Source organism: Delphinus delphis, chromosome 3, assembly GCF_949987515.2.
Source record: "Delphinus delphis chromosome 3, mDelDel1.2, whole genome shotgun sequence".
NCBI classification, from domain to species: Eukaryota; Metazoa; Chordata; class Mammalia; order Artiodactyla; family Delphinidae; genus Delphinus; species Delphinus delphis.
The window spans coordinates 5,850,750-5,874,470 of NC_082685.1; the positions used below are offsets into that span (position 1 = coordinate 5,850,750).

The 23,721-nt window shown below is 50.5% G+C and overlaps 1 protein-coding gene across 2 annotated transcripts in view; it reads right to left on the bottom strand.

Moving 5' to 3' along the window:
• Window positions 1–9,012: 9,012 nt before the first annotated feature.
• The window catches only part of SAFB2 (scaffold attachment factor B2), a 33,382-nt gene continuing 18,673 nt past the window's right edge, over window positions 9,013–23,721 (bottom strand). Inside the window, exons 12-21 of one of the 2 annotated variants that reach the window (XM_060007527.1) lie at window positions 21,729–21,859; window positions 20,354–20,445; window positions 17,427–17,563; window positions 15,497–15,787; window positions 14,366–14,506; window positions 13,140–13,182; window positions 11,665–11,795; window positions 9,918–10,030; window positions 9,726–9,792; window positions 9,013–9,436 (exon numbers count right to left, since the gene is read on the bottom strand). In XM_060007527.1, the coding sequence (XP_059863510.1) occupies window positions 9,286–9,436; window positions 9,726–9,792; window positions 9,918–10,030; window positions 11,665–11,795; window positions 13,140–13,182; window positions 14,366–14,506; window positions 15,497–15,787; window positions 17,427–17,563; window positions 20,354–20,445; window positions 21,729–21,859 (1,297 nt within the window). In that variant the 3' untranslated portion in view covers window positions 9,013–9,285. The remainder of the gene's footprint in view (window positions 9,437–9,725; window positions 9,793–9,917; window positions 10,031–11,664; window positions 11,796–13,139; window positions 13,183–14,365; window positions 14,507–15,496; window positions 15,788–17,426; window positions 17,564–20,353; window positions 20,446–21,728; window positions 21,860–23,721) is intronic. The other variant, XM_060007528.2, reaches the window with a different exon arrangement.

A 23,721-nucleotide genomic window follows, 5' to 3' on the forward strand; every position in this document is an offset into this window, starting at 1 on the left:
GGAGATTGGATTTCCGTCTAAAGGCAATGAGGAGCCATGGGAGTGTTTGAAGCAAGAGAGTGGCATAATCTAATTTATATGTTAGAAATGTCCCTAACATGACTTCCCTGGTGGTCCAGTGGTTAAGACTCTGTGCTTCCAGTGCAGGGGACATAGGTTCGATCCCTGGTCAGGGAAGTTCCACATGTTGCTCTGTGCAGCCAAAAAAAAAAAAAAAAAAAAAAGAATTGTCCCTGACAGTGCTGAATCCAGTTCAGAAGATGGATACATTTTCTCAGCTAAGGATCTGAGAAGGGCTTTGTCTCAGGTCAAAATGCTCTCTTCCTAGCTACTATTTCTTGGACCCATCTGTCCCCCTCCACTGGGTTTTCATAAGGAATTCACTGCTAGGATGTCTGACAAATGAGGATTCTTGGTGGTCCCTGTTGATAAATTGTGTTATTCCAGTTTAGCTCTATTAGAAACAAAGGCTATTTGCCACTAACATTTTTAAAGTGGCATCCTTCATATATAAAGAGTTGTGAGAAATAAATAAGAATAGAGACATGCAAAGAACATGGATGCCATTTTGAACACACAAAAGACATAGATGGGACATTGTAAAAAAAAAAAGTGAAACAAAAAAAAGACGAAGACTTTTACATGAAAATGTGTTTAACCACTCTAGAATTCTCACTATAATAGTCAAAAAAGATATCTGATCATATTAGATTCTGTGAGGCTACAAGGCAATTGACATTCACCTCTGTTACTGTGTAAGTTAGTACTATCTTTCTGGAAGGTAAGATGGCAAAATTATCGAAAGCAAATTGATGGATAGTAACTAATTATCATGACTCACCATTGTTGAGTGACAAATGAACTTCATTTATTATGTTTTTCCCACTAGAACACAAAGTCCGCTAAGGCAGGCATCCTTGTCTGTTTTGTTCACTGCTGAGTCCCTGGTGTATGGGACAGCAACTGGCTTTGATTTATATACCCAGCATGATCTAATCTTCTCATTTTTCTGTACAGTGAAGTTTGAGAACCAGTGGACTAGACCAAAAGGGAAGTTTGTGTGGAGGCAGATAATCTGAGTATCCACTTATTTTGGGTCTTTAAGACAACCCTCAGATCCCTAGTGGTGAGTGGAGAGTTCTCAGGGGCTCCCACTGACCCATGGGTTAATGGATGTGTTTGTAGTTAAAAGGATCAAAAGAGATGATTTCTGATACTTACTAAGTCCGTAGGCTGTGTGCCAGGCAGTGTTTGCATTGGTCGTGTGTGTGTGTGTGTCTTGGGGTGTGTATCTAGCTGGTCTCTGTGTGTGTCTTGTTTTTTCTCAAGGTGTGTGTGGTGTTTGTGTGTGTGTGAGGGGCTGTGGGCGTCTCTGTGTGTCTGGTATCTCCTCAACTCACTTAATCACTTCACAGCAATGCTATGAGGCTGGTATTAATTTCAGGCTCATTTCACAGATGAGGAAACTGAGTCCACAGCATGAAAGTAGCACAAAGTAGGTGCTTGGGTTTAGCAGAAACTAAATTTTGCTCAGTCAGCTCCATGAACACCCATCCTTGTCGCTCCAGGGAGCACTTCCTCTGGCATCCCAGTAGAGACTCTGGACACCAGTAAGTCTCCATAAATGTTTTGGTTCTCAAATTTTTTGGGTGACTCCGTGCAGAGCTGCCAGGGAAGGTGAGAGGAGAAGAGAGTGTCAGGTTTCTGGAGGCATGGAGATACCAGACACACAGAGACGCCCACAGCCCCTCACACACACACACACAAACACCACACACACCTTGAGACAAAACAAGACACACACAGAGACCATCTAGATACACACCCCGACACACACACACACACACACACACACACACAAGACCAATGCAAACACACTCCAAGACAAACACAGATACACACAGGAGACACGCACAGAGCCTTGGCGGGGGGTGTCCAGGTTATGGGGGCTGTGGACACCCTCGATCCCTGCGGAAGCCCCTATTCCAACCTCCACCTCCGTCTCCACTCTGGGGTCCAGGGCCTCCCGCTAAGGCGGCAGTGGAGCAATAGAGGAACCGCAGGCAGAGAGAAAGGGACTCGGGCTGCAGGAAGCGCCAGGCAGGGACGGCTGCGGTGCAGCGTGTGGCTCTCTGGCGCCACCCGGTGGGCACAGGGGGCATAGCAGCCCCCGTGGCTCAACATCTCTGCGGGTCTGTGGGTCCCGGGGTATCCATCCGCGTCAGCTTTCTCTCTCTCTGAGTCTGTGTGTCTCTATTTCTCTGTGTTTCAGTCTCTGTCTCTTCTCTGTGCGTTGCTGCCTCTTTTTCCTTCTGTGTCTGTGTCTCTACAGCTGTTTCTTTTGTATCTCTCCATCTCTTTGTCTCCCTCTCTCTCCCACCCTTCCCCCCACCTCTTCGTCTATAACTGAGCTACCCCCCCATTAGCGACATCCCCTGTGCCCTGTCCCCCCATGGCATCTTGGCACTTCCTGCCATTCATGACTCAGTCCAGGTGGAGAGTGATGACCAACTTCATCAGCTTTGTAGCCTGCCTGCTCCTACTTCCTATATTCTGGTCCTTGTGGAGGGGACCCCATGCCTGCAGGCTGCACGGGCTTCCCCTGCTGTTATCTTTGTCCAGACAACCTGGCCATGAGCTCACCTTCCACAGGGCTGGCGGCTGCGGGCTCCCCCGAGGCAGAAAGTGCTGGTTGCATGGGGGGGTGGGGGGCAGGGACAGTGAATATTTGGACCCCCAAGCAAGGAAGGGCCCAGGGAGAGACAGTGATGGACACCCTTGAACCCTGCTGAAACATGCCATGGCCTGTGGGCTAGTGGCCTGATCCCTGACCTGCCCAGGACTTTGGAGACCACTCTGACCCCAAGTCACCCCCATTCCTGCTTGCTGAGTTCCTCCAAGGTGCTGCACCTGTTCCTTCCTGGGGGCTCCTGCACATTCTGTTCCCTCTCCTGGAATGCCCTTCCAGTCACCTCCTTCAGGAAGCCAGGCGCACTCCACCTCCTGCTTGAAACCCTCCCTTGGGCTCCAAAGAGCAGCTCTGTCTCAGTCATGGTCACTGCTGTGTCCCTGGCACAGAACCTGACACACAGGAAATGCCTTTGGCTCTAAACAGATAAGCTCTCTCGAGCCCAGCTCTCCCATCTTGCCTTGCTGGGGGTGTGGGCCTTGGCCTAATGGGCTGCTTGTCACTCTGTGCCCTGTTTTCCCAAGGACAGGGGGTGAGGGGACTTTTTCTGGGCCACCTGTGAAACCTGCCCTGCTGGGTCTCATTTCAGCCGAGTCTGTAAATATTTGGTCCACCACGGCTGGCAGCATCCAAGCAGAGGAAGCTTCAGTGCGTTTTACGAGCCTCCCCACGGGGGGCCAATGTGAGGTTTCTGTGGCTGAGTATGTGGGGCGCCCGGCAGTTTCACGGCTGGTTGGCACGAGGTGGGTCTGACTGCAGGATTGGAAGCAGCTGTGAGGCACCATCAGTGGCTGCTGGCACTTAACCCCGCAGAGTGCAGCTTTGCAGAGGCCCAAACAGCGCCTCTTGTTTGAAAAACTGTTAATGCAACATTATAGATCACATCTGTGGTGGGAATGGGAGCCGATCCGACCCCTTCCCCAAGTCTGCAAGGAGGCGGAAGGCCCCAGTTTATACCTGGCTCTTCTAGGAGAATGAACTGCAACCACAATCATTGGCTAAGCACCCACTAGATGCTGGGTACTGTACAAAGCAATTTAAATTTTATTTATTTGCTGGCCATGTCTCGCAGCGTGTGGGGTCTTAGTTCCCTGACCAGGGATCGAACCCGTGCCCCCTGCAGTGAAGCACGGAGTCTTAACCACTGGACCACGAGGGAAGTCCCGCAAAGCACTTTAAATGCATCATCTCCTTGTGTCCTCAGAAATCCCCCTGCCCATTTTACAATGAGAAAACTCAGGTGTTCAAAGTAACTGGCTCAACGTCATCCAGGTGGCGAAGGGCTGAGCTGGGATTATTTATTCTCCAGCCTGGCTTGATCTCACATAAATCACCTGGCCGCATGGGGGCCTCCCTGACAGGGCCGCGGTGAAGACCCCCTGGAAACCTCTTCTCAACAGTCAGCATCCCAGGAGTGACTGGAGGGAGGGCCTGAATCAGATCAGTAGATCAGAATTTGGGGCCTGGGAACCTGAATTTTAAACAAGGACCTCCTGGGGAATTCCCTGGTGGTCCAGTGGTTAGGACTCAGCACTTTCACTGCCAGGGCCCGGGTTCAATCCCTGGTCAGGGAACTAAGATCCTGCAAGCTGCGTGGCATGGCCAAAAATTTTTTTAAAAATTAAAAATAAACAAGCACCTCCCTCCACCCTCAAGTGACTCTTGCTAGAGGTGTTCCTTTGTCCTTCCTCAGGAACAGCAGCCTTACTACTGCACACGTCCCAGCTTTTGCAGCGCTCCCTCTCAATCTCAGCAGGGATCATCTGCCACCTGGTGTTTACTGAAGGCACTACAAGATTTGGTGTCCCGTCAGACATTCTAAACTAGGGGAATTTTCTGCCAGGCCCTGTAAGACCCAACAGGCCAGACGAGGAATAAAGTGTTCTGAAAACTTGAAGATACAGAATTTTTGTGTTCTTTCTCTCTTTCTCCTTCCCGTAGATTCGATAAGCATTTACTATGTGTCTCCCACATTCCAGGTGTATTAACCAACCATGTCTTGATTTTCTGGTTTTTTGATCCTATGAACCGTGTGACCGAAGTAGGGATGGTCTAACCTCTGGAGGATGGGGGCGGGGCAGCACTGGGAGAACTCAGTAGAGACCCCGTCCCTCAACCTGCAAACCAGTTAAAAAGCACCACATCCCCACGAACTGACAACTTTGTGGCTGTACTTTAAAAAACTCGAAAGTCTTTTTAGACCCTTGCATTTGAAATTATTTAACTAAGAGTTAACGCATGCAATTTGAGACTGGCAATCACCATGCAGGCTTGGGAATTCCTGCACAGTGAGAAAATTTAACCTAGGAACTGTTTTGAAATGTAATGAAATCTTTATGAATACAAAATTTAGCAGTTGACGAAGCTGACACATTTTTTGTAAATGTGGAGACATTTGATAAGGTATTCATTCTGATGTTGCAGTTTTCTCTTTGTATTTTTGGAGCCTATCGTTTCTTAGCTCTTCCTCCCCAGGCCTCAAAACATCTTACAGGTCTCCCAGAAAGCACGAGCACCCTAGGCCCTCTTCCTGCAGGCCTCCCAGGGCCTGCCAACACGTATTGAGCACTTACTGTATGCCAGGAGCAATTCTGAGCTTTTTTATGTATATCAGCTAATTTAATCTTTGCAAAGACCCTCTATGGTAAATACTATCATATTTCCAGTTAAGGAAGCCAAAGCAGGGAGGAACTATTAACTCCCCATGGGCAGATAGGTAGGTTGGATTCCAAGCCATCACCCGAGGCTACTCCAGTGGCTCTCACTCCTATGACACCGAACAGCCCCCACCTCAACCTTTAAAACATTTTTTAAAATTGTGGCAAAATACACGTAACACAAAAATTTGCCATCTTATACATGCACCCCTACATTCGTTCACAGCAGCACAATTCACAATAGCCAAGACATGGAAACTACCCAAATGCCCATTGACAGATGAATGGATAAAGAAGATGTGGTACATATATACACAAAGGAGTATTACTCAACCATAAAAAAGAATGAAATAATGCCATCTGCAGCAACAACACGGATGGACCTAGCGACTATCACACTAAGTGAAGTAAGTCAGAAAAAGAAAGACAAATATATGATATCGCTTATATGTGGAATCTAAAATATGCCACACCTGAACCTATCTGCGAAACAGAAACAGACTCACAGACAGAGAGAACAGACTTGTGGTTGCCAAGGGGAGGAGGGGTGGGCTGGGAGTTGGGGTTAGCAGATGGAAACTATTATATATAGGATGGATAAACATCAAGGTCCTACTGTATAGTACAGGGACTATACTCAATATCCTGTGGCAAACCATAATGGAAAAGAATATGAAAAGGAATATACATAACTGAATCACTTTGCTGTACAGCAGAAATTAACGCAGTATTGTAAGTCAACTATACTTCAACATTTTTTAGAAAATTTATCATCTTAACCATTTTTAAGTGCACAACTCAGTGGCATTAAGCACATTCACATTGTTGTGCAACCATCCCCACCATCATCTCCAGAACTTTCTCATCTCCCCAAACTGAAACTCTGTCCCCATTGAACACTGACTCCCCATCCCCTCCCCCAGCCCCACTATCTACCTGCTGTCTCTATGGATGGGACTCCTCTAGGGACCTCCTATGAATGGAATCAGTATTTGTCCTTGTTTCTGGCTTCTCTCACTGAGCACCATGTCAAGGTTCATCCCTGTTGTAGCAGGTGTCAGAACCTCCTTCCTTTTGAAGGCTAATATTCCACTGTGTGGTTGGACCACAATTTGTTTATCCATACTACTACACACCCATTAGGATGGCTATTATATAAGAAAACAAACACACCCAGAAGACAAGTGTTGGTGAAGATGTAGAGACACTTGGAACCCTCGTGCAGGGCTGGTGGGAATGTAAGATGGGGCAGCCGCTGTGGGAAACAGCCTGGTGGTTCCTCAAAAGTTAAACATAGAATTACCATATAAGCCAGGAATTTCACTCCCAGGTATACACCCAGGAGGATAGAAAAGAGCTGTGCAAAGACCTACAGGCAAACTTGTCTTTATAGCAGCATGATTCGTAGGAGCCAAAAGGTGGAAACCACCCAAGTGTCCATTAGCAGATACTTTTTATAACAAATCTTTCCTTCCACCTCCCTTTTCTCACCTGAAATAAAAATCTGAATATAACCTAATGACAGTTAAAAAAAAACAAAACAACCAGCAACCCAACCATATGACGCTCTATCAGATACAAGCAGAAGAAATAAAAAGAAAATAATGTCTGATAAGTGCTGTCTAATTTAGCCTGTCAACGCTGGGGCACAAGCCCCGGTTATATCATGTACAAGATGAAGTGCTCAGACGCATGGGTCTATTCAGACGTTTAATCTCAGACAGAAGCAGCAGGGGAGGTGTTTAGACCCCGCAGGTCTGTTCACAGAAACGGTGAACAACTCTTGGTAAGGTTCTGGACTAAATGACAAGCCGTTTTCCCTCAATTTATCCAGAAGTTGCACTCCTGAAAAATCTGTATGTATGAAAACTGTAAACTGTGTCCCCCTCCAAATTCACATGTTGAGGTCCTGGCCCCCAGGACCTTGGGATGTGACTGTATTTGAAGACAAGGCCGGTACAGAGGTAATCAAGTTCAAATGAGGTCAGTAGGGTGGGCCCTAAATCCAGTCTGAAATTCAGACGCAGACACACACACAGGGAGAAGGCTGGGTGAAGGAGGTAGAGACGGGGTGATGGATGTACAAGTCAAGGGATGCCAAAGGCTGCCAGCTGCCACCAGAGTTTGGGAGAGGACCTAGAACAGATCCCCCTCCCTACCCTCCGCCCCCACCCCCGCCCCCCAGCCTCAGAAGGAACTAGCCCTGCTGACACCTGATCAAGCACTCCTGCCTCTGGAACTGGGAGAGGATAAATTTCCCTTGTTTATATCACCCAGTCTGTCGTGCGGAGTACGGCAGCCGTGGCCAATCAATGTTGTCCTATGTATCCATGTAAAACAGAGACTGGTGTTAGGCCCAGCTAATGAGGAAAGGACTTGTCTCTCCCCACAGGCTGTCCGGGGGGACTGGCCCACACCCTCCACGCTTCCCGGGGTCCCCTCGAGCCAGCTGGGCGGCAGTGCCCTGGTCAAGCCCTGGCTCTGCACTTCAGGACTTGCTCCTATCTTGTGACAAGATCTGACAACCGGTCTCACCCTCAACCCCAAGTCGAATCTGGCTTCTCTTGGCCAACTTGGGACACCCGGACCCCAATTTCTAGACTAGCTTGCGGGGTGGGAAGATGAAGCTCTCCATGCAGGAGAAAACATGCCACACTGGCCCCGACTGCACCATGGAGACATCGTCCTGTCAACCTGTCATTGGAAAATGACTCTAAAAGCCCCTGCGGTGAAGGAAGCGCATGAGGTGTTTATTTGGGCAATTCAAGCAGACAGGACTCGAGGGCCGGCTTCCTCGGCAAGCTGGGCAGGGTTTTCAGATTGCTCTTTTCAAACTAAACACCCCAGCAGGAACACAGGGAACTCCAGGAGAATTGGCAATTGTTCCGGGGCCTGTGGGGTGGCTGTCCTAGTTACGGAGGGGAGGGAGGGAATCAGGTTGCCAGCAGGCGGCACATGGGTTAACTCTTCACACGCCAATCCAGACCACGCCGGTCCAGGGCTGAGATTCGCGGGAAACCAGCGTCCCTCTTGACCCCAGGCCCTGCGCAGGTCCTAGATCAGTCTTGTGGCCACCAGGCCACCTCATTCATGGCTTCTGCCCCAACAAGCCTGCAGTCACCCATTCCATGTCCCGACATCAGCTCTGCGTGGGCAGCCATGATCCTTCCAGAGGAACAGAGATGGCCCCTCTGGCCACACAGGGGTCTTTAATGAAGAAGATTGCTGCTGCTTATAATCACAAATGAGATTTCACCTATGAATTTGCATTTCCAGAAAAACGGGCGGATGGGATACAGCTGGGCTCACACCAGGCAGGGTCTGCCCCATCCCCAGCCCTCAGCCAGGCCCCCAAAACGCACACCACCACTGGATGGACACCCCCAGGCACCCCAGCAGAAGAGGTGAAGTGCTGGTCCCAGGGCCCCCCGATGCGCACACACACCTCCCCTCAGGGAAGAATTCCTAATTCCCATCCCAGCTCTGCCACCTACAAGCTCTCGGACAAATGATCTGACCCCGCAGCTATTTCCTCACCTGTAAGATGGGGAGGTGCACAGCCCCACTTCATTGAGAGCTGTGAGAATTCAGGAACACGAGCCGGCCTCTGCTACCCAAACAAAAGCGGTGCCGCCGAGGGCTGACACTGCTCTCTGCTCTGTCATCACTGAGACACACACACAGCTGCGAACCATAAACTTTTATTAACGGAAAATGGAATGCCTCGTTAACAGAAACCCTGTCTTACAAATGGCAGAACAAGAACACATTTATTTTTAAAAAAAGAAAAAATAAGTGGATTCACATTGTATTAAGCTACAACACGGTGGCAGGATTTGCTTCTGTTTCTTAAAAGATTCCACAAGTTCAAGGTAACTCTGGCTAATAGACTTGACAGTACGTCTGCCTGCCTACCAGGACACGCGGGGTGAGTGGGCTCTAGTAGCGGCGGGTGAAGTGGGGGTATGGGTGGGGGGCGGGGTGCGGACCTCTGCTGCCCCGGTCCTGGCCGGCCACTCCTCCACCCTCGAGGCCTCCGGAGGGCACCACGTGAGCCTGGGCATGCCCGCCGTGTGCAAAGCCGCCTCGCCTAGGAACAAAGGCACACGTTTGGCCCCGGAAGCACCTGTGTTCTCACTGTGTCACGTTGCAGCATAGGGCTCTGTGGCCTTTAGAGCCCCTTGGCTTTTTCCAGGTGAGGAAAATCATAACCACGGGTCGCATTCCGGGGAAGAGCGTTAGCTGCATAAGTTGCCAAGAGCTGCTTTGGGGGTTTGTTCTCAAAGCATTCGACCCCGAAAGTGGATCAAGCATGCAGAAAGGGAGAGGAAGTGAGAAGTGGGAACAAATCAATTTTATCCGCGGACAGTACTTCTTACCCCGATATTCCACCCCGACTTGCCACATGCCCTGGCCCCGAGGGCCCAGACAGGCCCCTCTCACCACCTGGAAGAGAAGAAAGAGTCTGCACTTGGAAGCCCTGGAAAAGCTGGCCCTCTGGAGCATGCTGGGACTGTGGCTGTCCCTCCCCTGGAGGCCCTCCCGACCCGCAGGCAGGGGTGAACCCATACCTTGCCACCGCAAGTGCTCCCGGCCCGCCGTGCCCGCATCCACTGTGCCCGGCCAGGCGCGCTCCTGATGCTCCTCCAGCCTCTGGCTGTGCTCCGCCCAGTCACGGCCACCCCTTTGCCAAAACGAAAGGCAGATACACAATGGTCCCACTGTGCCTCTAACGTGAGGCTGTGACATGGGGGCTCTGGGGGCTCGTGCCCCACTGTCAAGGGTTTCTGAGAGAAGTGGGCAAAGAATGGCAACAGACACTTCCCCAAAGATACACACTTGGCCAGTAAGCACACAAGTAGGTGTTCAGCACAGCTACCATCACAACCACCTCACCCTCATTAGGACGGCTATTATCTAAAAGACAAGGACGAGTGTTGGTGAAGGTGTGCAGAAACAGGGATTCTCACACTGGACTGGTGGGAATGTAAAATGGTGCAGCCTCGTTGGAGAACAGTGTAGTGGTTCCTTAAAAGCTTAAACACAGAGCGACCGTATGACCCAGAGATTCCACTCCGAGGTGTCTAACCAAGAGACCGGTAAACATGCCTTAACACGAAAACTCATAGACCAGTGTTCTTAGCAGCATGATTCCGTAACAGCCCCGAAGTGGAAACCACCAAAGTGTCCATCAACTAATGAATGGATAAACAAAATGTGGTCCATCCACATACTGGAATATTAATCAGCCTTGAAAAGGGATGAAGCACTGACACTCGCTACAACAAGGATGCACCTTGAGAACACGATGCTCAGTGAGCAAAGCCAGACATAAAAGGCAACACAACACACTGTGTGATTCCAACTCATGTGAAACATCCACAACAGGCAAATCCACAGGGAAAGAAGTGGGTTAGTGGCTGCCAGGGAGATGGGGAGTGGCTGCTAACGGGGGTTTCTTTCGGGGGTGATAGAAATGCTCTGAAATGGATTGTGGTGATGGATGCACAACTCTATGAATTAACTGAAAGCCATCAAATTGCACACTTTAAATGAGTGAACTGCACAGCATGTGAATTATATCTCAAAAAAGCTATTTAAAAACGGTTTCAGACAGAAACCCCGGGAGATGAAAATCCAAACACGGTACCCACGTGCAGGTGCCAACAGCCCCTGGAGGCCTACAGGAAAGCCTCCCGGCCCCAGGCTGGGTGTGGAAGGACGAGGGCACTGCCCGCCGGTGACCACCACTCCGAGGCCCAGGACCAGGAAGCCAGCAGACCCCCCACACCTGTCTGCAAGGGTGAGTGCACCTCAGTGCGTGCAACGCCTATGGTCTCAGGTGACAGCCCCCCAGTCACACGGTGACGCTGCACAGTGCAGCCTGTTGTCAGTGCAGGAGCTCGCCCATTTAAACTTAACGCAAATAGCACTAAATGACATGAAAGGACCCAGTGCTAAGTAGGTCGCTCAGGAAAGAACACTCTCATCTATCACACTGGCACTCCAGTCTTTGATCAACACCCGAAAACCCACCTAGAGGTGCAGCAGAAACTTGTGGTAGCCGTGACACCGGCCTTACAAACACCTAAAGACAACTTCAGGGGTGGGGTGGGGTAAAGCTTCTCTACTACTGATGGGGACAAGCCTTAGACGGCTTCAGGGCTGCCGCCTTCAGCAGGCAGAGCCCACACAGGGCCAGGAGGAGCTGTTCCAGGCGACCTGGCACATACACACGCCCAGTTCACTTTCAGAGAAGCCAACCTGTCACCCGGTGAGGACAGTGATGCCCAGCCCCTCTGTGGCCTGCCCGCTAACCTGGGGGGAGGAGGCAGCCCCCGGCCCTCGCTCATTCTCTTGTCGGAGCCGTAGCCACCCCAGCCGTCTCGGGAGTCGCGGCCATGGCGCTCTGGTGGTCCTCCGTGGCCGTGGCGGTCGTCTGAGTAGTGCTGGAAGGCACAAGAGGGACAGGGCGACTCCAGTCACATGGCTCCCAGACAAGCTCGCGACAGGCCTACCTTCTGGGTCTCGGAAACCTGCAGACCCTGCCTCAGCGCGCTGGGGTGTGGCTCAGCACCCCAGCCACCCACGAGGACCTGCCCAGGCCCCTTCGGGCACTTCCTGACCCCCTCCTTGAGAACCCCAAGCGCCGCTAAAGCTCCATCACTGGTGACACACGAAGGGCCAGCAGCGGGCCCTCCCACCCATGAGCGTGGAGAGCCCCATGCTTCGGGGTCCACTGAGAAGAGTCACTCAGACCCGCCTTCCCTGAAGAGTCAGGGCACCTGCTCCTTGCTGGAGACAGGAGGGCCCTCCCCACACCCCTAGGGCAGGCCAGCGCCCTCAGAGCCCTCTCTGCTCATACTACTGTGGAGGCCTGGAGGCAAGTACTGAAGGCAGGAACGGCTTAGTACCCCTGGCCAACCAAGTCAGTGCTCAGGAAGCCAGCACACCTGGGGAGCAAGAGAGAATATAGCACTCTCTCAAAACCCACACCCCTGTTTTAAAAAGCCATGATTCTGATGCCGTCCCCCACCTTTCTCGTGGAGGCCTCCTCTGTTCTCTGAGCTGACACCCTAGGCACCTCTCACAGGGAACCTGCAGACTATCAGACACGGGGACCCATCCCAGTACCCGACACAGAGGAATGCCCCAAAACATGACCTAAATGACCCCCTAACAGGCCACTAAGCCCCCGCTGGGGCATCCCACAGTGCCTAGACTCAAGGCACTCCAAACATGTAGGCAACCAAGTATCTCTTCAATTAGTTTCTACTGAATAAAACGAAAAACAAGCCCTACCTGTGTTAAAAAACAGACTCCAGATTCGAGACTTCCCTAGTGGCGCAGTGGTTAAGAATCTGCCTGCTAATGCATGGGACATGGGTTCGAGCCCTGGTCCGGGAAGATTCCACATGCTGTGGAGCAACTAAGCCTGTGTGCCACAACTACTGAGCCTGCGTTCTAGAGCCTGTGAGCCACAGCTACTGAGCCCACGCACCATAACTACTGAAGCCCGCATGCCTAGAGCCCATGCTCCACAACAAGAGAAGCCACCGCAATGAGAAGCCCACGCACCGCAATAAAGAGTAGCCCCCGCTACTTCACAGCAATGAAGACCCAATGCAGACTAAAAATAAAATAAAATAAATAAATAAATAAAATACAAAACACAGACTCACTAACCAATCATTTCTGTGCACATCTACTCACCGGCCAGAACTGACATCTCCACACCCCACCCACCCCACAGAAGCAGGCACGCCCCGGCCTGCTATCTGGCTTTTACTCACCTGCCCATCTCGCTCTCCCATCACTGACCTTGAACCTTCCCTCCTGCAAAAAAGAAATGTCTCATTCCAAAGGCACCTGATGGCTCTACACAACACTGCTGCAGACCACACAGAAGAGTTCCACAATTAGAGTACTTATCCCCTTTTACCACATGAGAACTGTAATTTACTGGCCTGAAAAAAAACTGCCTCACAGCTTTCTCTGGGGGTAGGAGTGAAGTGGGATCCTAAGAAGGTGGGAACGAAGGTTTTACTGAACTAAAATCCCTTAGAGGGGTCTCAGAAGTAGAGACCCACACCATGAAGCTAATGCCTATAATTTTATCTGTGGCCTGATGACAAATCAGGTAATAAGCTTCGGCAGGTCCCTAACCTCTAGTCTGACCCAACACACATGACTTACGCCACATCTGAAACCAATTCCAGCCATAATTAATTAAACGAGCTGCTTCTCAGCCTGTCTTCCCCCCCACCCCAACTCTTCCTTCCCAGAGCTAATGAGCACGGAAATGGCTCAAGGATATGCAGCTCAGGGGAGCATGATGAGAAACCTAAAGAGAGAATTCTTAAACTGGAAAAATCGAGGGCTGCTTTTCTAAAAAACGAGATATAGTCTTCATTAAAAAGGCACTGGCTAAAGAAAAATAACCCACCCAGACCCTCGAAACACAAAGTAGGCCTAACAGGACCTCTGCCACATTCCGCAGTCAGCTCTCTTCACGTGGGCTGGCACAACCCCATGCCAGTCAGTGACCCCCGCAGATTGCTCAGGCGGGTCATGGCCTTTCTCTAAACTGCTTTCTCATCTGTGTGAACAAGGAGGCCGGGCCACACGCTCCTCAAAGCCCGGTGCTCCAGAGCAGCTTGTGCCAGTGGGAGGGACAGGGAGGAAGTGTGGCCGTGGAGATCCCACAGGGAGCTGTGAAACCCAGAGCCCGGGGCCACCCCCAAGAGAGCTGAGCATGGGGGAAGCCAAGGTTCAGGTCCTGCCCAGGGCCCATCTGTTCTAAGAGGACAGTGCATGAAACGTGCTCCGAAGTGCCTTCCCCCTAGACAAAGCCAGGATGCCGTACATGACCACCGATCCCAACGTCCTGCTCAAGGTCTGTTTCTAAATCCCATGTGTGACGGTCAGAGGCACCCACTAGGAACCTCACGAGTGCACCAGACATTAAGAGAACAGACGGAGACCGATCCCTGCTGCAGGAGTGGGGTGGGGCACTGACCTGTCAGCCACGTGCTCCTGGTACTGGCCCCGGTCACGGTGGTCAAAGTCGTGGAAACGGTGATCGGGCCGAGGGAAGTCTGGGCGATATCTGTCCTCCATGGCCATGCGCTTTCCCTCTGGCCAATAGGTGTCATCTCGCCTGTTTTTTTATTTTAAAAAGAATGCAAATTTCATTTATGAAAGAGAATGAGGATAAAAAGAAAGAGAGCAGAAGTGGGGAGGGGAGCTCTCTCTCCAGACCCAGTATCATTTAAAATGTCCCGCAGGGCTAAAATCTAAACATTCAATCATTATCGCTTTGATTTGATAAATTAAAATCCCCCAAACTGCCAAAAGGCATACTGGCATTCTCATCTGACAATCCTGAAAAAAGAACCGCTGTGAGCTAATTGTGTCACAAGGCTGTTAATACCTTGATCCCCACATGAGCTCAGATGCAAGTGCAATGAAATCTTTGATTCTCCTGGAATGAGGTTCCGAGTCACCACGTTCTCACCTCCTCGTCTGCTATGCTAACCTGAACATCCCTCTGAGCTTTTGCAGAAGCAAAGGGAATTAGATCGGGTGATGGCAAACTATATACAACTCGGGATGGTATCCAATTATCTTCTTCCTGATTTTTACCAGAAAATTAGGCTCACAGGTGGTGGGGTGATGGGTGACCATCAATTAAGCCGCTCAGAGAAGCTGGAGAGCAATAAACCTACTTTCTGAGTGGGAAGGCAATCTCCTTCTCCACAGCACCCAGCCTCTCCCTCTAGGAGGACACACGAGCCTGACGGAGACGGCAGTGAATGCGGCATAACGCATGCTTGGTTGTCTCCTACCCACTAGACAGTGGTCATGCTCCACCAGGAGCCACAGTGCGAATAGCAGGACGGCCTAGGCGAAAGCATCAAACCCTTCAGCAAGTGGCAACAATCAAGATTCTCTGAAGAATAACTCGGGTGGGGAAAAAACGCTGCATTGGCCACAGAGGTGGCAGCAAGGAGCCTTGCCCAAGCGTCCAGAGGCCCAGTTTCTGTCTGAAACACCTCCGACTCCCTACACTAAGGTGGACAGGAGCGGGGTGGCTCTTTCAACGTCAGGAGCAGCGCCCCGTCGCCCCGCTCCGGGCCGGGGGCCTTACCGCCCAACGTCGTAGGGCCTCCTGAGCACCGACCGCCGCTCCTGCTCGTAGCGCAACTGCTCCTGCTGGTGCCGCAGCTCCTCGCGCTCCCGCTGGATGCGCTCCTGCTCCTTCCGGCGCTCCCGCTCCACGCGCTCGCGCTCCCGTTCCAGCCGCTCCCGTTCCAGCCGCTCCCGCTCCAACCGCTGCCGCTGGCGCTCGAGCTGCAGGCGCTCCCGCTGCAGCCGAGCCTTCTCCTTCCCCTCGTGGAGGGCGTCGAGGCGCTGCTCCCTCTCACGCTGCTCACGCTCTCTGGGGGAACACAGGAAGGCCGCCCTGACTTCCCGACGTGGTGGCGCCCGGCCATCGAGACGTCGTCCTCCGAAGGAGTCTGGAACCTTCCAGCTCCCGGATGGGAACTGGCTCGCCCCGGGCCTGGCTGCCCCCTGCCAGCTACTAGGCGGCAGGCACTAACCAGCTCCCTAAGCTGCTCGATCGGCCAGAAACCCCAATCTCCACACTTTCCCTTTCTCCAAACAGCAAAGCTGTGGTCAGCTGGGAGGGAGGGGGTGATGACGAGCAGACACAGAGCCTCAGGTCCAGACCAGGAGGACCTGGCTCAAAGAGCACCAAAACAAAGCCATAGCTAAATAAAGGTCAGGAAAGTAAGAAAAGCAAAGGATAATTGCCACTCTGAAGCTGCTGGGCACGGAGAAAACCCTGGAGATACGGATGACAGTAGCTTTCCCTGAAGAGGGACAATCAACACTGTCTTTTTGTCACCCCTCCCCTCTACAAGGCTGTATTTTTTTTTTTTTTTTTTTTTACGGTACGCGGGCCTCTCACTGTTGTGGCCTCTCCCGTTGCGGAGCACAGGCTCCGGACGCGCAGGCTCCGCGGCCATGGCTCACGGGCCCAGCCGCTCCACGGCATGTGGGATCTTCCCGGACTGGGGCACGAACCCGCGTCCCCTGCATCAGCAGGCGAACTCTCAACCACTGCGCCACCAGGGAAGCCCAAGGCTGTATTTTTAATAAGCACGTCATTTTGAAGGGACCTAAGAGGGGGTGGGGAAAGGAGAAGGCCAGTCACCAGCGAAGGGGACGGTGGTCTCATTTATCAGCCACCACACACCAGGAGCTGAGCGGGGACTGGGGAAACCCGTTCTGCTCTCTTCACACCCTCCCACGGTGCCTGGGCAAGGTCCAAACCAAGGGCAAGCCAGCTGGAAGCAAAACATCTCCAAATGATCAAGAAATTTTTACTTGCTAAACCCCATATGCAGAGGCTGAAATCACACTGTTTTGGAAAAGCAAACTGGAGAAGTTTCTACATGATCTGCCTTAGCTCAAGAAAGTTTCCCAAACACTGCAGTATCACAACTTCACTGGGTGACGTTTAAGGGAAAATGACGAGGGAGCTCTAGACAACCTGGTGTGAAATGGCAGAAAGCGAAAATGGAAATGACAAGCCTGCTTCGACAAACCATCTCCTCAGCAAAGGAGCACAGAATCGCTGTGGGACCGCTGCTGCCTGAAAACGCCACGAAACGCAGACGTCTCAGGAGCAAAGATGTGAATCACAGCTCTAACAGGCCAGCCTGTTCCTGGGCTGCCATGTTGATCTAATTCACGTGGAAGGGTTTGGCGGCAAAAACTGAGGCCTCAACCCTGGAGACCCTTCTACCAAAGCCACAGGCAGCGTGGGTCCGCTTGCTACCTGGTCCAGGGTGCAACTTCAGCCAGAGGAGATGCTGCTGAGCAGAAACGGGCTCTGATGAAATGTCACGGGACTACCATGGGCCAGTGTGAACGCCCCCGCCTTTCGCTCTCAGAGGAAACACACTAGGAGGCCAGTGAGCCACAGCCACACAGGCGACTCGCTTAGGAGGAAGAGCAACCCTCCCAAGAGGAGACCACGGACCCGCCGGCCTCGCTCGGCCCCCACTCACCGCCGCCTCTCTGTCTCTCGGATTTCCCGTTCCCGCTGCCTCTGGCGCTCTCGTTCCCTTTGCTCTTTGATTTTGTCAAAGGACAAGATGTCTCTCTTCTCTTTGCTTTCCGATTTGCGATCCTGACTCTTTGAGCTCTGTTTACCAAAATTGGTTTATTAATGTTAGGAAAATGCTGACAACAGATGCACGACGCAAGTGGAGTATGCACATCTGGACTAGACTAAGATCCTTCAATCCCACGTAGTTTACAGGGAGGCCCCAGCACAGGCCGCCTCACACCGCCATCTGAGTTACGCTGCTCGAGTCTTGCTTTCAAAGGGCATTAATGGCAGAGAAAAGGTGGGGTGAAACCTCAGCAGTTTTTCTGCAGCAGCAGAGCCAAGCGCTCTGCATTATCTAAAGCAAAACGAGGCTCCCCAGAGGCACAGGCCATGTGCACTCGATGCCCGCAGCGACCCCTTCGTTCACTGGGGAAGCTGTCGAAGCAGCTGTCTAGACAGACAGCTGGAGGAGGGGCTGCGTTTTTCACTTCTCAGCTATTGGCTCAGGCCTCAGGCATGTGGCCTCAAAAAAGAACCAACGAAAGGCACTTGAATGTAAAACAGCACTGCCAGTAAGGCAGAAAGTACCAGTGGGCAACTTCTATGCTCTTACATTTCTGGGAGAAGACAGGAAACAATAACAGCCAATACCCATTTCTGAGGCTCTCAAAGGCTGGGACTCCCAAACTGCCCACAAGCAGACTCTCCCAGAAGTTTTTACGTAGCTCAGAACCCAGGGCCTCCTGCAGACCCGCCACCTCAGAATCTCCAGGGAAGGGGGGCCTGGGAGACACTATTCAAAAGCTCCTCAGCTTATTTTCTTAATTCGCTCACTAAGGGGCAAAAACGTCAATGAAAGACAAAGCAATCCAAAAGAAAGACAGGCAAAGGAGGGGGACACAGAGGACACCCTCATTACAGGGACAGATCTGCAACCCAAAACATCGCCATTACCCTTAAGATGGGCAGAGTTGAGAGTCTGATCACACACACTGCAGACTGGAGTGAGGAAGGGCAGATGCCTTATGTTCCGAGGTACGGATGTGATCTTCTGGGGAGGCCAGCATGGCAGTGGAGGTGCCGAATCCGACTCCAAGTTCAAGCCTGGCCTCGGCCACTTCCTAGCAGCCCAGCACACGCTACACACTCAGTGAACCTAAGTATCCTCTATAACCTTTCTGAAGGGCACTCTGATAGTATCTATCACAATGAACAACATCCTGGCGGCTTTGGACCAACACTGCCAACAGGCGTGCACGCAAATGTTGCACTACAGCCATTTTCAATAGGGGATGTGGAAACAACCAAACGTCCGTCACCAGGGGACTGGTTAAAAATGATCAAGGTGCATCCGTAAGCTGAAATGATACGAGCTTTACAAGGAAAAGGACACACACCACCACCTGGATGGATTTCAGGGACATCACGCTGAGGGAAAAGGCCAATCTCAAGGTCACGGTTGCACGATTCCATTTATACGCTTGCTCACAACGACAACATGCTGGTAATGTAAGACAGGTTAGAGGTTTCCCGGCGCTGGGGATGGGCTGGTGGGGTGGGTGTGACAATAAAGGGATACCAAGGAGGAGATCTTTGTGCTGATGGACTAGTTCTGCATCTGGACTGTGGTGATGGGACACAAATCTACACGGGTGATAAAATGTCCTAGCACTGTTCACACCCTCTATGCCACCCTCCTGGCTCTGTGACTGTGCTACACGGTTACACGAGATGGAGCCACTGGATGAAACCAGGTGACGGGTTCCTGGGCCTCAATTTCCTGTGAATCTGTAATTATTTCAAATTTTAAAAACATTTTTTTAAAAGTAGAAAAAGCAGAACTGTATGTCTCAATACACAAAGCTCTCCAAGACATCACATACAAAGAGGTGTACAGCAGCCAAGTTATGGGAAGACCCTTTCCCCATGGTGCTTCAGAGTGTAGACACATGTGCCGCATGTGTAATGCCCTTTGAGGGGAGCCCATGCAGAGCACAGGCTTCTGCTTCGCTTACCTTGTATCTTTCTATACTACATGTATGTTCTAATCAGGCCTGCGTTATTAGTTACTTTTTTAACATCAGAGTTATTTGGGTGGTAACATTATAGGCCTTTTTGGGTTTTCTTCTCTAGATTTCTCTGTATTTTATGATTTTCCTATAGCCCAGAGGAAAAACAGCATTAGGAACTGCTGCTTTATAGAACCCAAATGTTCATTTCAAAATTAAGTGTCAAGACCACAAAGTGTTCTTGGATGAATACTGTTAGCTCTGCACTCACTAACACAGCATTACTCTCCTCATTAACCTTTTAGTTAGAACCTTCAGCTGGATGCAGAGGGTTTTGTTTTCCAGAGTAGAAGCAGCAAAATGGACAAGCAACTAGCTTGTCCAGCAGCATGGCCCACAGAAGCGATGGAGCTCATTCTCTGATAACATGGAAGACAGTTTTAGGGTGGACTCTACTTTTCTTTTTGGTTAATTTAATAGGAGACTAGAAAAACTAAAGAAAATAAATTAAGTACTATTAGATTAACCAAAGAGTAGAACCTGCCTTCCAACTTGACAAGCCCTGGGTCTTGCCCATTCCATCCAACTTGTGAATCAATTCTCCTTCTAGAAAACAGTATAACCTATAACCTAACAGGACCGGCAAAGGGTCAACACATTTATGGGGAGCAAACACAGTTAAGTATTGTTTTGAAATAAGTTTCAGAACCTAGTTCGTGCCTGTACATATACTCTAAATAGTTAATACGCCTTTTGAGTTCTTTTTCTTAACACTTCAAAGGTGAAACAACGTTGTTCTTATACTGCAAATCCGAGTGGTTGTTAAACCACCATCAGAACTAGCTAGACTTGAGAGGGCAGAAGCGATACTTACTCTCTCCTTTGACCTGCTTGTGGTTTTCACACTAATGACAGGCTCCCCTTTCGATTTATCCATCACAACTGTTCGTTCCATGCCTCTGCTTCCTTCAGGAGAAAACACAGCCACTTACGAAATCATGCTGACCCCCCCCAGCTCCTGACCGCAGGCAGCAGCCCCACCAACCGGGGGCTCTGGACACGCCCTCCAATGACTGCTGATAAGCTCTGGAGCCTCGGCGCCCCATCTCTCTCCCCTCTGTGATGTGAGGTCAGTGACGCCCACATGGCAACAGCAGGTCTGAGGTGGACGGGGCACCCCAACAGGTCTTTGCTCGTCTGGAATGAAGTGGTGTGATCTGTTCACACCTTACGGCGTAAACGGGAATTAAACTGCATTCTGCAACGTGGGCACAAACACGTCCCACACTCAGGCCTCCTTCACCCCCACGCTAAACCCCAGTGGCTCCAGGGATCATGCACTTCGACGTGCATTCCTCCCACAGGTTCTGGAGAGCTCTGCAAAACCCAGGCCCCTGTGCTGAGTCAGACATGGCCTGCCAGCTCGGAGGGCCCCGCGAGACAGGTGGGCTCTCCTCATTCATCTACTGCAATAAAGGCTTCCAAACTGATTTTCCCCTCAATGAAATGGTAAGCAGGCTCTAACCACCGGAACAATTACTGATTTACGGAGATTTACAATACTGAAGGAACATTTTAAAAACACGGTGCTCTTGAGACTGCTGGTAGATTACTCTAAACACTTGAGATGTAACTTGTAATGTGCCGTACCAAATTCCAAGGTTCCAGAGGGTTGGGTTGTTTCTGTTTTAAAGGGGGTGGAGGGCATGTGTGTGGGGGGGAGCGCACTGGTTTCACTTTTCCCCACAAAACTTTCTGTGGAGTCTCATGCAAACCTGAAGGTGCATTGCACAATAAACTTTTATAATGGGTATAGATGCTCTGAAGTTTTAGTTTTCTCTACATTTTTTTCTTTTTCTTTTTTTTTTTACTTTATCTGATTTTAACACAAATGCAGGAAAAACTCGATGACATACGTGCAGAACTGCATGGAATTAGTCACAGGAACCAGGACACCTCGCTCCTGCAAATCCCACATTCTATTCTACCGGAGACTCAGGAAAAGCCAACACTCAGGTCACTGAGCCACCAATAAACACAGATCCCGACCAGAGAAACTACAGATTTCTGATGTTGTGGAGAAACCGCTTTTGGCCATTTCATCACCGGAGGCTGTCCTCTAAGAGCTTCCTGCACACAGAACAGCTCAGCAAAAGGCACCAAGCCTGCTGGGCCCTCACTCCATGCAACCCGCCTGCCGCCCTTGCCGCCTTTTCCCTTCTCGTGAACACTCCACAGACTCTCATCACCTGATCTGGTGACTCGGGACCGATTGGCTGCTCCTGGTTTCAGCTCATCTTCATCTTTTTCTTCCTTTTTAATGTTTTCAGGTTTTCTTTCCTCCTTCTTCTCCATCTTCTCTTCCTTCTTAATTACAGTTCTGTTTAGAAACATGGTGATCACACTTGAGGTCCTGAGATTCTCACAGGAGTAGCTCACACTCAGACTTCTACACAAAGCAAACCCGCCCGCTGCCAGTTGGAGGGAAAAAATTATTTGAAAACTGTGGTAATGATAATACCCTCTTTAGATACAGCCCCTTCCCACTTAAGTTACCTGCCACATCTAAAAACATGCCAGATGAAACTACAGGCTCGTGGGGTGTCTCCCCAAAATGCCAGATGTACCAGTGTGTAAACAGGCCCAGAAGCAGACATGAGAAACACTCCAAGTATACAGGAAAGCTTGTTAAAAACTAACTTCAAATGTTTCATCTTGTATGTGTAGAATATTACTTTTAAGTTTTATAGGGAAAAACACTTTTTCCGAAAAGCAGAGTATAAAACAGAATGGAGATACAGTACAAGGAGGGGCGGTGCCTGCTGCAGGAAGCCCTGGGCCCCCCACCCAGACCACCCCCCCCACCGCACCTGGTAATTTCCGCACGCTTTGGGGGAGGCAAAATGGCACGTGAGGTGCCAGCAAATATGGAAACTGCTGGTGCCATTTCAACTGAAGGCAGTCTCATGCTAAGCAGTCAAACAAATCGTCGCTGCCATTCAAACGTGTCTCCCACATTCCCTACTGCTGCTTGTCCCCGGAGTTAAACTCCACACTTACAAAATGCCCATTGCGTGCCAGGGTCCAGGATGGGAAATCCAGGCCCTATGGGGTCCGCTAACAAGCACCACCTGCCCTCTCTTCCCACCACCCAGGCAGAGCTCGGGATGGCCGAGGAAACCTCTCCCAGATGCCCCTCAGCTCACACTTCCTCCCTCCTAAACTTCCACAGCATGACGCTTTAAAACTGTATCTATTTTGAGAAATATTCAATTTCAAAATGAAACAAAATAATAACTGATGGTGTCTATCAGAACTGAAAACTGTAAATGTTTGTAACATACTGCTTTCCCTTTACGACACAAAACACTCTGGACACAGCCACTCCTGTGACAGTCTCCATCCCTGTGACAGCCACCACCAGTGCCTTTACTGTCAATTGTGTGGCTCCACCTCTCCTGGCTTCACTCGCATATTCCCGTAACCATGATGCCCTACAGTGATGCTCTAGGTTTCTTAAGACTGACACAGTGAGACAGTCCTCGTGTGCTGCTCTACAATGCCTTTCACCGCATGCCCTGCCGGTTGGGCTGTGTGGACACACGCACAGATCTGGGTCCTTTTGACTGCTGAACCACAGCCCACTGTTATTTACCCGCTTCTCTTCTGGCAGATTAGAGACTGCTTCCGCTCACCACCTGACTGCAAATAAACCCCAGAAACCATCTCTGACGTGCCTTTTCCACTGTTCCAGGGCAGCACCCTCTCCCTCCCAGTAGCCTTACAAAATGTCTTGAGAGGAGACCCTTCCTACTTGTTCTGGACTCCTAGACACAAATGGACTTCTTGATAACACTAATTAAGTTAAAAACCAATTTCTTTCTTTTTTTTTTTTGCTGCACCATGCAGCTTATAGGATCTTAATTCCCCAACCAGGGTTTGAACCTGGGCCCTCGGCAGTGAAAGCACAGAGTCCTAACCACTAGACTGCCAGGGAACTCCCTAAAAAGCAATTTCTAAAAAATATATACATAGGGAAAAAAAGACCAGAAAAATAGATACCAAAAGTGTCAGCCCTGGGTAGTGGGATTATGCTTGACATCTGTGTGTGCTTTCCAAATGGCAATTACATAAAAACTCATCCAAGACAAGCAACCTCTTTAGGAAAAGCTTCTCTATGTCACTTAAGCTGACTACCAAACCTAGAAATTCTTAAAAACGAAAGGTCAGGGACATCCCCAG